Source organism: Camelus bactrianus, chromosome X (genome assembly GCF_048773025.1).
Source record: "Camelus bactrianus isolate YW-2024 breed Bactrian camel chromosome X, ASM4877302v1, whole genome shotgun sequence".
Lineage (NCBI taxonomy): Eukaryota > Metazoa > Chordata > Mammalia > Artiodactyla > Camelidae > Camelus > Camelus bactrianus.
The window spans coordinates 91,864,467-91,876,912 of record NC_133575.1 but is presented as its reverse complement, the minus strand read 5'-3'; the positions used below and the strand labels follow the sequence as shown (position 1 = coordinate 91,876,912).

General features: G+C 36.5%; 1 protein-coding gene across 6 annotated transcripts in view; it reads left to right on the top strand.

Annotated features, from left to right (window-relative positions):
* The window catches only part of KLHL13 (kelch like family member 13), a 160,364-nt gene that overhangs the window by 56,941 nt on the left and 90,977 nt on the right, over window positions 1-12,446 (top strand). For 4 of the 6 annotated variants that reach the window (XM_045510958.2, XM_045510952.2, XM_045510957.2 and 1 more), the window contains exon 2: window positions 779-852. The exons of the other annotated variants lie outside the window; for them this stretch is intronic. In XM_045510958.2, coding sequence (XP_045366914.1) covers window positions 803-852 — 50 coding nt within the window. In that variant the 5' untranslated portion in view covers window positions 779-802. The remainder of the gene's footprint in view (window positions 1-778; window positions 853-12,446) is intronic. 6 annotated transcript variants of the gene reach the window in all.

The window sequence follows — 12,446 nt, the reverse complement described above, 5'->3', positions numbered from 1 at the left end:
TTTTATCTTCCCAGTGCAATAAATTGATTTTATTAACAAACATTTATGTAAATTGTACATTTTTGCTTCCCAATATATTTGAAATTAATAGGATACATTAAATATACTCCATATCTCCAATGCAGAGCATCCACATTACTGAAAACAAATATATTATAGTTTACTACCACCTCACCTGTTCTTTTCCCGTGAAAAACAAGAACCAAAACAACATTTAGCCCAAATCAAGAAAACAGCGTTTCTACCCCCATTATCTATTTTATATTTTTAAGATTTAAAAATATGCCTTTTTATCCTTAATTTTGACCAGCCACTTCTAAAATTGTGGGCCCTGCTCATGGGCTTTTCTGGCCTCAAGACCCCAGTAACACAAGATTTAGAGCTGTCTCTGAATCTCCTTGGCAAATGTTTGCCTCAGCTCTTTACTTCTGACTTCTGTCATCCAACCTTGCTTCACACAGACTTCTCAGGTCTCCTGACTCTCATCTAATCCGACTTTCTGTGTACATGGCTATTTTACATAGATGATTGTTGGCCAGTAATTTCACATCGAACTAATCAGTGCTATTTAATGATTCAGTATTGAATTTTGTAGACATTTTGACCCTTGCAGATTCAGCTTCTTCATTGTCCTAAGCTATAATATGGACATTAGGTACATGGACATACATTTTGCCTTTTTATCCCAGAATTTATAAAATATCACAAAGGTAACAAAATTTGAGCATTCTAGTATTGATTTTCATAGTAAATATTGACTTCTTTTCCTCCTGAACAGGTCATTACCCAGCTTTTAGAGGTGATGGACCATCTGCATAGAGGGGAATCAGTTGCTGCAATTCTCCGTAACCGGTATATTTCTGGAAGCAGTTTACCTTATAAGCTATATAATGTCTCTCCTGCTTATTTATTTGCCTAACATAGTTGGGACTCGATAAATATTTGTTGAATACCTGGCATAAAATAAAAGTATTTGCTGTATGAATGAATATATAAATGACCGAGTGACAAAGAAATGGAATGAAGAGCGTGTTAATGACTGTGTGTTCTGGGCTAAGGAAAAAAATAGAAAATACAATTAGAAACCCAAACTGGTATACACTGTGAACACCTGGAATTCAGTCAAGGGAGCCAGTGATTTGAATTTTTAATTTTAAAGCATATCAATGAATAAGTACTGGTGTTCATTGCTTACAAGTAGATTTCTCAACAAAGTATTTTTTAAAAATAGTATTGCCCTGTGATTGTGTGTACATTTCTATTACTTAAAATTCCAGTTAAAACTTTTTCAGGGAGTTACCAGAAATTCAGAACTTCCTCTGACAATTTCAGGATTTTAAACTTGTAGTTGAAAGGAACATAGCCTTTGCTTTGTAGGTATAAAATACTATCCTTTATTTCAATAGTTTAATTGTACAATTTGGGTGAAGCATTTGAAATAATATGCTGGAGTTGTCCATATACTGGTTCTGACAGTAGTGTAGTCCTGGTTAAGTTTCTAAATTACTCTGTGCCTTAACTTCCTCATCAGTGAATTGGGGAAAATAATAATGCCTATATCTCAAGATTGTTTTGAGGATTAAATAAGTGTCTGTGGGGTATGTGCGGAGAGAGAGAGAGAGAGAGAGCTTGACAAATAATACCTGGTGTATCAGTGCTTGTGTTGAAATACAAATGTGGGATTTTAACTATTTTGAAAATAGAATATTTTTGTTAATAAATTCTGAGGTACTTTAAAAATAAGTGTGTCTTAAAAAACTACTAAAAGGGGGAAGTTTGAAGTACAAAGGGGACATATATAAAGTCATTCTTATTTGAAAGATACCATGCAAGGATTTTACATAATATTCCCATCAAGGAGATATTATATGAGGGGTACATGCTTGCTGGAATGTGGACAAGGGGCTGTAGGGTAGACTTGTTCAGAGATACAGGAAGCAAGGAACTCATAGCAGGAATAACGTGTGGCCATGTTGGGAGAAACGCTGGAGGAGTAGATTGCGGGGCGGGTGTGGCGGTGCTGGATTCCTCATGGTGAACTGAGTCTGCAGAGTTCAAGCACTGCTGAGGACGCGGGTCTGTATCACACATTTGGAAGAGGAAATAGTAGGAGGGCAGGATTTCCTAAGGTCAAGTTGATAACTGAGGTTGTTATAGCATAATCGAATTTATTTCTTTCCATTATTTTTATTGAGATATAATTGCATACAGTAACATACACGAACATTTAAGTATATATCTTGGTTTAAACATGTTCATCTGTATCATTTTTTAGATTCCACAGATAAGTGATATTGTATGATACTTGTCTTCCTCTGACTTACTTAGTATGATAATCTCTAGGTCCATCCATGTTGCTGCAAATGCATAATTTCATTCTTTTTTTGGCTGAGTAGTATTCCATGTTTTATACACACACACACACACACACACACACACACTCACACACACACTCACACATACACACATACACACACACACACACACACATCTTCTTTTTTGTCTTTTGGTGGGGGGAAGTAATTAGGTTTATTTATTTATTTTTAGAGGAGGTGCTGAGGATTGAACCCAGGACTTCATGCACGCTAAGTGTGCACTCTACCACTTGAACTATACCTTCCCTCCCTTTTTTTTTCACATATTCTTTATTTACTCATCTGTTGTTGGACATTTAGGTTGCTTCTATATCTTGGCTGTTGTAAATAGTGCTGCTGTAAACATTGGAGTGCGTGTATCTTTTCAAAGTGACTAAGAAAGTTTTATCCCAGTGTGTGAATTGTTTAACACTATGAAAGTTACTAACATGATGCATCTTGTCAATGGATCTCATAAGGAAAAAAAGGTACAATAAATGTTGAAGATGTTTGAAAAAATTCATTGCCCATTTTAAGAATAAAAAGTGAGTGATAGAAATTTGCTCTTAATGAGGAAAATAATTATCTCCCTGAAACCAACAAACCAGCATTGTACTTAATGATGAATGTTACAGTTGTTCCTTAAGGAGCAACAGGACAAAGATGCCCTCTATCACCATTTAAAAATATCTATCTATAAATTATCACCAATGTCAGTAAATAGGCATATTTAGCAGAAAGGAGGAGACAAAAAATGATTATGTTTTAGAAGGTAGGCTCTTGTACCTACAAAAGCTAAGATTTAAAAACAATTTTTTAGTTGACAGAATTTTAATATGAGTTCTAAAATGTAGTTGGTTATAAGACAACAATTAAAAAACCAATGACTTCTGAAATAGTCATTTAGAATATATAATGGAAAACATTCCATTCATAAAATCATAAAACATAAATATTTAGTAATAACCTCAATAAAAATTTCTAGGACCTATGTGAAGAAAAAAAATTTTTTTATTGAGTTATAGTCAGTTTACAATGTTGTGTCAATTTCCAGTGTAGAGCACAATTTTTCAATTATACATGAATATACATATATTCATTTAAAATTTTTAAATTCAACTTGGAGACAGGAAAGAAGATATTTTTTAAATAGAAAAAATAAAAGCAATATATACCATGATCCTTGATTAAAAGACTAAATTTTGGTAAGTCATAACCTATTCCCAAATTGTTATATAGATTTAACATAAATTTAATAGGAAATTAAAAATTTTGTCAAAGTGATTATCCAATAAGATAATGAATATATGAAAGAAATGTATCCCCATTGCTTAATACAATGTCTGGCATGTAGTGATGGCTAGTCAAAAAATTCTAACAATTTGTTCCCTTTATAATGCAACAAACGTTTACTGTGTAATTCCTAAGTGCTAAACACTTTCATGTGCTTGATGAAAAGTGGTGTCTTTGTTCTCATTGAACTTATATTTTGATGGAGATTGGCATAGGGTCAGATAAAAAACATATATATATTGGAGAAAGTTGCTATGAAAAATTAATAAACCAGACAGAAAGATAAAGAATTAAGGGTGGAGGACAGCAATGCAGAATAGCATTAACCTCTTATTAGTCTTAGACGTTTTTAGTGTTGCAAAGTACCATTCATTGGATCTTTTACCCTATTTGAAGTTTTATTCCAGTTACTAAATGATGTATATAGAGAGGTCAGTCATATGTGGCTCTGCTGCAAACAGCTGCAAACAGCATCTCAATGTGAGCATCATCCTCAGGTACACATTACGGCACATTTTGGCAAGAGTCACCTGATTGGTGGTGTGGTGGTGGCGTCTTCTGATAGGATTCCTGGCTGTAATAAAGATTTCTGCAATGATGTGTAAAGCTCTGACAGTGTTCCAGTTTTCTAAAAGTACTCTTTGATAAATAAAACACAGTGTATAAATATTGTCTGGTATTTACAATACAGGAAAAAGTGTCAAACACTGTATAATCGGATTTTCTTCCCTTTAACAAATGTTATGCACCACTTACTGTGCAAAGTGTTAGGGATATGGCAGTGGATTATAATACGTGGTTCCCTGCCAGTTGGGTGGCTATTGCAGTAGTCACAGTGGGAAAGGCGGGGAGTCTGACCAAAGATGATGGCTGTGGGGATGAAGAAGAGGGGAGGGGATGGAATTGCAAAATATTTAGGGATAACTTTAGCAATACTTGGTGTTCAACTCAATTCTTCACACTCTTGTCAACTTTACCCTTTAAAATTGCTTATCTGATAATGTGGCCCAGATTGCCCTTCCCTGTCCCTGACTATTGAAATCCTACCTGTTCTTCAAGACCCAGATCAAATTCCACGCTCTACCTATCAGCCTTCCCTGATCTATCCAAGCAGATAGATGATCAGGAGGGTCTCTTTTGCCTTTGAACTGCTTTTTCCCCTGTAATGAATTTTATCACATTTCGGTTGTGCCTTGAAGTAATTTGTGCATGTCTTTGCTTACATTATCATTAAGAGAGCTCTTTCAGATAGTGACTACCTGTATCTAATGTATATTTATATCATATTGTATATAATATAGGATTTTGTGCATAATAGGCATTCATTAAATATTTATAGACATAATATTTATCAACAACTATTTGTTGCTGATGATTTTATTTGGTTAGATTGTTTAAGGTAGTTTTGTTTCCCACAGTCAACTCTTACTAATAGTTAAGTAATTGAATATTAAATGACAATCATTAAAATTGTAAATTAGACTAATGAAATTTATTACAGATTCTAGGAATAAGCTCAGACTTTTTTTTTTAATAGCATGATATATAATTACTTCTTAGTTGTATTTAATGTCAAGGGAACACATTTTAAAATATTTAACCTTCACTATTTGTCAAGCACTGTCCTCATCTGTAAAATTTAATATTGGAAGATCCCAGTGTTCCTTTTAGTTTTAAAAGTCTGGAATTATATCTTTAAACCTAAGCACATAGTAGGAGATAAATAAACACATCTTTGATCAACCTTGAGGATGATCGATCAGTCATTGAAGATAAGTCCTTTTATTACTGTTTTCATAATCTGGCTTTATAAACTTCCATGACGATATGATTTTCTATGCTTTTTAAAGTTTAAAATTTCTGAGGATCTAATTTTACCTTTGCTAAATTAAGTGAGTCAGTGATTAAAACAAAGTTGAATTTTAGGCTAGAAATTGCCTATGAGGATTATAATATGAAGGTAATGCATGAATTCCTGAGACCAGCTGCATTTCATGCAATGGATTTTAATTTTGGCTCAGAAACTCCATAGGTCTTGGTTACCCTTTATTATTGTTGTGATATATTGCAATAGGTGCATGTGCAGTTTATCAGCATATTTATTCTTCTTGGTGAAGAGTTACATTTTTTATTTCTTTTTTTTATTAAGGTATAGTTGATTTACAATATTGTTTAGTTTCTGGTGTATAGCATAGTGATTCAGGTACACATATATATGTTCTTTTTCATATTCTTTTCCATTACAGGTTATTACAAGATATTGAATATAGTTCTCTGTGCTATACAATAGGGTCCTTGTTGTTTATCTATTTTATGTATAGTAGTTTGTATCTACTAATCCTAAACTCCTAATTTCTCCCTCCCCAACCCTCTGGTAACCATAAGTTTTTCTGTGTCTGTGAATCTGTTTCTGTTTTGTGATTAAGTTCATGTTTGTCATCTTTTTAGACTCCATATATAAGTTGTATCATGATATTTGTCTTTTACTTACTTCATTTAGTATGATAGACTCTAAGTCCATCCATGTTGCTACAAATGGCATTAGTTCATTCTTTTTTATGCCTGAGTAACAGTCCATTGTGTATATTTGTGTGTGTGTATATATATATATATATATACACATACACACACCACAACTTATTTATCCAATCATCTGTTGATGAACAGTTAGGTTGCTTCCATGTCTTGGCTATTGTAAATGGTGCTGCTTTGAACATTGGGATGCACATATCTCTTTGAATTAGAGTTTCCTCTGGATATATGTCCAGGAGTAAGATTGCTGGATCATAGGGTAAGTCAGTTTTTTAAGAGTTGCATATTTGTACACAATGACACGAACTTGTTAGTAATGTTGCGTGTTTGATCTCTCTAGAGAAATTTTCAGGCCATAGAAAGTGTTTCTGTTTCTGAGGAGAGTAATTACTACCCTGATTCTTCTTCCTGTTTCTACATCTTGAATGTTCCTATTCATAATTCGGTATGTGTTTGACACATTCTTTCTGGGACATCTCATCTACATCCATTACTTCAATCCCAAACTATATGTGAAGACCTTAAAATCTTGGTTTAACATTTAAATCTTTTTCATGACTCCCAAACTAAAAAGTTCGGTATTCCTCTCTCTACCAGTCCATTCATTTGTTTTGACTCTGAACAAGTAATACATATTTATTAGTAAAAATAGCAAGTTACATATGTATATGCAGGGAAAATAATCACCCAAGATGATCTCTTAACTCCTTCATACATTTTTACTCTAGTCTTTTGGTGCATTTTAAAATGTAACTGAGGCTGTAATAATTGAACATGATCTGGTTATAGTGTTGTGCTTAAGAGCAGAGGCTTTGACGTCTTCCAAATACAGATTCAAATCAAGCTCTGCTAATTACTAGCTGTGTGAATTTTGGAAACTTTCTTAACCTCTCTGAGTCCGTTTTCTCAAGTATAAAATAAAAGAGTATCATTGCATGGGATTCTTCAGAGGATAAATAAAATGTTTGTAAGCTAATCTTATTCCTGGCAATTGTTAAATCTCAATAAGTAGAAGCGTTTACTGTTTCATTATACTGTCTATCATGTCTGTATACTGCTGTTTTTCTTAGTTGCGTCATGAACATTTTCACATGTCAGTAAAAACTTGTAGTAGATAAATAGCTGCAAAGTACAAACTCTTCCACGGTACAGATTGATTTCTTCATATTAAATATGTAGGTTGAGTCCACCTTGGGGATGTCATTAGTTTTAGTGTCTTCCATGTCTTTCATATTTTCTCTCCTCACTTTGATATTTGTTATCTTTTTTCCTTCTACTTAATGAATTTGTTTCATACTGTATCAGATTCTCTCTTTGCTCCCTCTGATGTACATTTTGGTTGTCTCACTGGTTTAGTTTCCTTGCAGTTGAACAATATAATTTATTGCTTTTCCTCATCTGATCATGTTATCTTATTTGCTTCCCTTTTCCTGCCTTACTGAGGCCATGTTATCTTATTCTCCTGAATGTGCCAAAGGCTTTCAACATTGTTTTCTGATTCCTATATGAAAGCATTTACAGAGTTCGGCCCTTTCTCTGAGTCTTTATCATGACAAATCCCCTTTTCCTTGTTTATCAATACATGTTCATTGCCCCCATGCTCATTGTTTTTCTGTTTGTTTATACTCAAAGGAAGAAAGATTCCTTGAGTGGCCTTTGTACTGGCTGTTCCCTTTGTCTGAAATGTTCTTCCCTTTTTGTGGCTGCTGCTTCTTTTCAGATCTCCACTTAAATGTCCATTGAAAGCTTTTCTTTGACCCCCACTCTAATGTGGCCACTTGTTTGGTGTCACACTCCGCCCCCAGTTTAATTTTTTGCCTGACTCATTACTATTACTATTAGATATTTTCCTTCTTTCTTTATTATCTATCTCCTTTTGCTAAAATAGAAGCTCCCACAGGACAGGGTCTTGTCTGTCTTGTTGATTAATTTTAGCACCTATCACTGTGTCTTGTTGCTCAATAAATATTTGTGAATGAATGAATTAACTGTTGCCCCTCTCTGTGCTCTTGGATACTAATCCAACCTCTTCTTCAGAGTTTTATCCATGAGCCGATACTGATAGAAATAAGTGATTTAAATACATAAATGAGGGAAAAGAGACAATTCTTCCTTCCAGAACAATTGCAAATTATATATATGTATAAGTGTGTGTGTTTGTATGTATATATTTTCCTGCTCCAACAGATAGAACTTCATCTATCTCCCCCTTTGAGTGTGGACTTAATGATTCACTTTCCAAAGTGTGGAAAGGAAAAAAATAGTACCTTTCTAGTGAAGAAATCTGGCAGTTACTACCTGTAGTAGACTTAGTAATGGCCCCCCCAAAGATGCCTACATATCAATACCCAGAACCTGTACCTGATACTGTATATGGCAAAAAGTTACTTTGCAGATGTGAGAAGTTAAAGACCTTGACATGGAGTGATTATCCAGGAGAGCCCAGTGTAATCACAAGGGTCCTCATGAAAGGGATGCCAGAGGATTCAGAGTCAGGAAAAGGAGATGTGATAACGGAAGGAGAGTTGGAGCCATACTGTTTGAAGATGTTGGCAGGTGACATGAGCCATAGTGCAGGTGGCCTCTAGGAGCTGGAGAAGACAAAGGGACAGATTCTCCTCTCAAGCCTTTCCAGTACCTTGATGCTCGACTTCTGACCTCCAAAACTGCAAGAGAGTCAAACTGTGTTGTTTAAAGCTACTAAGATTGTAGTAATTTGTTATGGAGCAATAAGAAATGAGGACACCCTGTTTTCAGAGTCTGGCACACAGACTTCCCAGTATATTCCTTCCAAGAGTTGTAGTTTCTGACCTGATACGAACATAAGAGAGGCATCAGGGCGGACAGTGGAAGGGAACGGCACCTTTGCCAGGTCTGTTTCAGTCCCTGTGCTGTTTTCCTCACTTTTTGTGTCCTTAAGATATTTAGTGGGAAGGCAGGGGTGCCAGGATCAGAGGCTACTAGCTATTTGTTTTTCAAAGTTGGACATTCATGTATTCATCTCAAAGTTTTCCTTCCCCAGTTATATAATTTATGCTCACTGTGAAGTATTTGGAAAAATATAGAAAAGTATAATTCCACTGCACTGAAAACACTGTTAATGTTTTGAAATGCATAAATACAAGTGTTTATTCTGCATGAAGATTCCTCAGTATTGTAGACACAATGGGTACAAACCCGGCTGAGCTTGTCCCCAGCACCTGCCTCCTCGTCTGTAGTCTTGGCCTCGCTTCATGACACCACCATTTACTCAGAAAGTCAGCCACTGTCCCGGAAGCTTGTTTCTTTCTCATGCCCCATATTCAATCTGTCACCACATCCCATTTCTCCTTCCTAATTTTTTCTCCAATCCACTCCCCCTGCTGCTTTGTTCTTATTACCACTTTCTTATTTCAGGCCCACATAATTTGTCGCCTATATCTTTTTAATATCTTTCTAAACTGGTTTTTGGCCTCTAGTCTTTTCTTCTACCTCCTACCTCTTCCTCCCCTTCCAGTCCATCCCTCCCCTTGCAGCCATAATGATCTTTCTGGAATGTAGATATGTATCTTCATATCATTTCCTTTTTTGGATTTCTTCACTGGTTCGTAGTGTAGCCAGGCCTTGCCCATGGCTCCTCTGCACCTGCCCAGGCCCCGTGGTGCAGCCTCCCCTGGCATTCGAAGGTGACACCTTGCCTCCTGTTTCCATCCCTCTTTCTGGTACACCTTCTCCCTGGTTTTTGGCCTTACCAACTCCTGTTTATCCTTCCAGACCCAGCAAAGGTATTACTCCTCTGCCGTATTTCCCTGGCCTGTACCCCAGTCCTCTTCCAAACAGAATTAGGTATTCTTTTCATATGGTTCCCATAGCATCGACTTGTATTTCAGTGGTGGTGACGATGGCGATTGAAGTCCCAGTCATAGTCCTAGTTGTATGGGATTAGTCACTATAATAGCTGACACTCACGTAGCATTTACTTTGCACTGGTTCGAACCTGTATACATATACATATATATATATATATAAAATTCTGTATTCAGATTTATCTTATTCTCATAATAACCCCATGAAGAAGGTGCTATCATTATTCTCATTCTACAAACAAGGCTGTTGAGGCACAGAAAGTTTAAGTCAATTGTCGCTGAGAAGAATGGATGCAGAGTTAACACCCAGGAAGTTCAGCTCAAGAGTCCATGCACTTAACCATATGCCTGTCTGTCCCCTTCTCTGGGTTGTGAGCTCCCTTAGGACTTCTTAGCTACTACCCATGATGTTGCCCCTCAGGCCAAGGCAGCCCTGCTATATTTTGGGTGTGCATACATATTAACTAATAAGTTAAGTGTTATAAATGAATCGGGAATCTGGAAGTTGATTAAGTTTTTCTTTAGACAGTTTTCGCTTCTCACAGTCTTTCAGTGTTTCTCCCTTTTCATCTCCCCAACAAATGCAAGTTACATAGTTTGTGTTAAAAGATGTAAAATTTCCAAGGCTCCTGAACCACAGTGGGTTCATGGGTTACATGGGACCAGGAACATGGGTCATGAAATAATTCAGAGCCTTAATTGACGTGGATGATAAAAAATATGCGGTCAGACAACAGAGTTTTCCTCCGTCTTTTATCAGTGTTGTGTGATATTTTGACTTCCTGTCTCCTGACACTTTTTTTTTCTCCCATTGCTCCATTTTAATTTAAAATGAACAGAGAAGTGTAGTACCTTTTTTTCTTTTGCATGGAAGGAACTCTGTTCTTCCTTTGGATTACTGTTTCTGTGCATGCCTCTGGGGTTCAGCTCGGGCAACTGAAAGCCCCGTGACCCTCAGGCAGCCCTCCTAGGAGTCTCCCCTGGGAGCCCAAGGCCTTAGTGTGCCATCCAGGGAAAGGCCACTCCTCCCTCTCTGTAGTCTATTATGAAATAAATTCTCCTGAAGGTGGAGACATCTTCCTTGATCAGCACCGCCTGGCACAGCTGACATAGACCTGAGCTCTAGATAGCTAAAAAGAATCCTCTGGTGATTTTAGCAGTCTGTTTTCTGGGAAACAGAGTAACAGAGGCAGCGGGGTGAATTTGAATTAAACTTGTTATTTTTGACAGGAGCTGTGCCTAGATGTAGACCGTGTCATTTATTTTTCCTGGCGCATTATTGAAAATAGTATTATGTAACTTTGTCTGAACTTGTCTGAGATCAGCCATTGTCCGGAGTTGGCAGGTCCCTCGGGCTCGGCTTAGCTCCCACTTTCGCCTTGTCGAGTCCCGGTGGCTGTCTGAGTCAGTGGGAGGCCACCCAGAACACGCTTTCCTCTCTAGGTTCCACTAGGCAGTGCTAAAACCCATGCGGCCTCTAGGAAGCGCGTAGCTATTTGATCTCTGGACCCTACTGATCCTTTGACCATGTGACATGAAGGAGAAAGTACATAAATATTAACTTTTGATCCCATACTCCCACCCATTCCCTTTAAGAATAGTTCATTTGCCTCACGGACCCTTCTGTTGAAAAGGCAGAATGCAGTCCTGAGTTTAGTGTTTGAAAAACCCTGTTTTCTGGTCCTGGCTCTGCCACCGTTAACAGTGGTAATTTATTTAATACAGTACCAGTTTCTTTCTTTTTCTTTCTCCTGTTTGTTTTTTGTTTGTTTGTTTGTTTTCAGAACAGAAATACTTTCTCCTGTCTTGACAGTGAGATGATAAGCTTGAATTACTTTGTTCTCCCTGGAAGGTGGACCCTAAAGCAATTCCAGTTGATTTTTCAGAGGAGTTACAAACAGAGTTAAGGCTATTTGTTTTTCTAAGAATAGTTGTGGCTCCACAAATAAGAGACTACATTTCTTTAGAGACAGAAGAAGATTGTAGAGATATTGTTCAACCCTCTTAAATGTCAAAAGACAGGATATGTGAAGGTGAGAGAACTTTTCCAAGTTCACATAGGAAGGGAAAGAACCAAGACACAAGTACCCAGGTTTTCCGAGGTTTTCCAACATACAGTTTCATTTTTACCTCAGCAACCTACATTTTGCATATTTAAAGCAAAAAAAGTGGTTTCTCTAATTAAATGTATTCTCTTAGATTTGGGGGATTGTATTGTGTATTTACAGTTAAATTGGTAGATAGTCTTTGTCATTGTTTACATGTGTAAAATACTTTGGCTAAATAGTTCAAGTAGTTTCTTTTCTGTGGGGTGGATAACTATTCATAAGGGAATTAGTCCTTACATTAATCACAATATGGCAATGGGTCTTAATCTGATAATCAGTGGCCAGTAGGGAGGTAGATAAAAAAAAAACTTAAC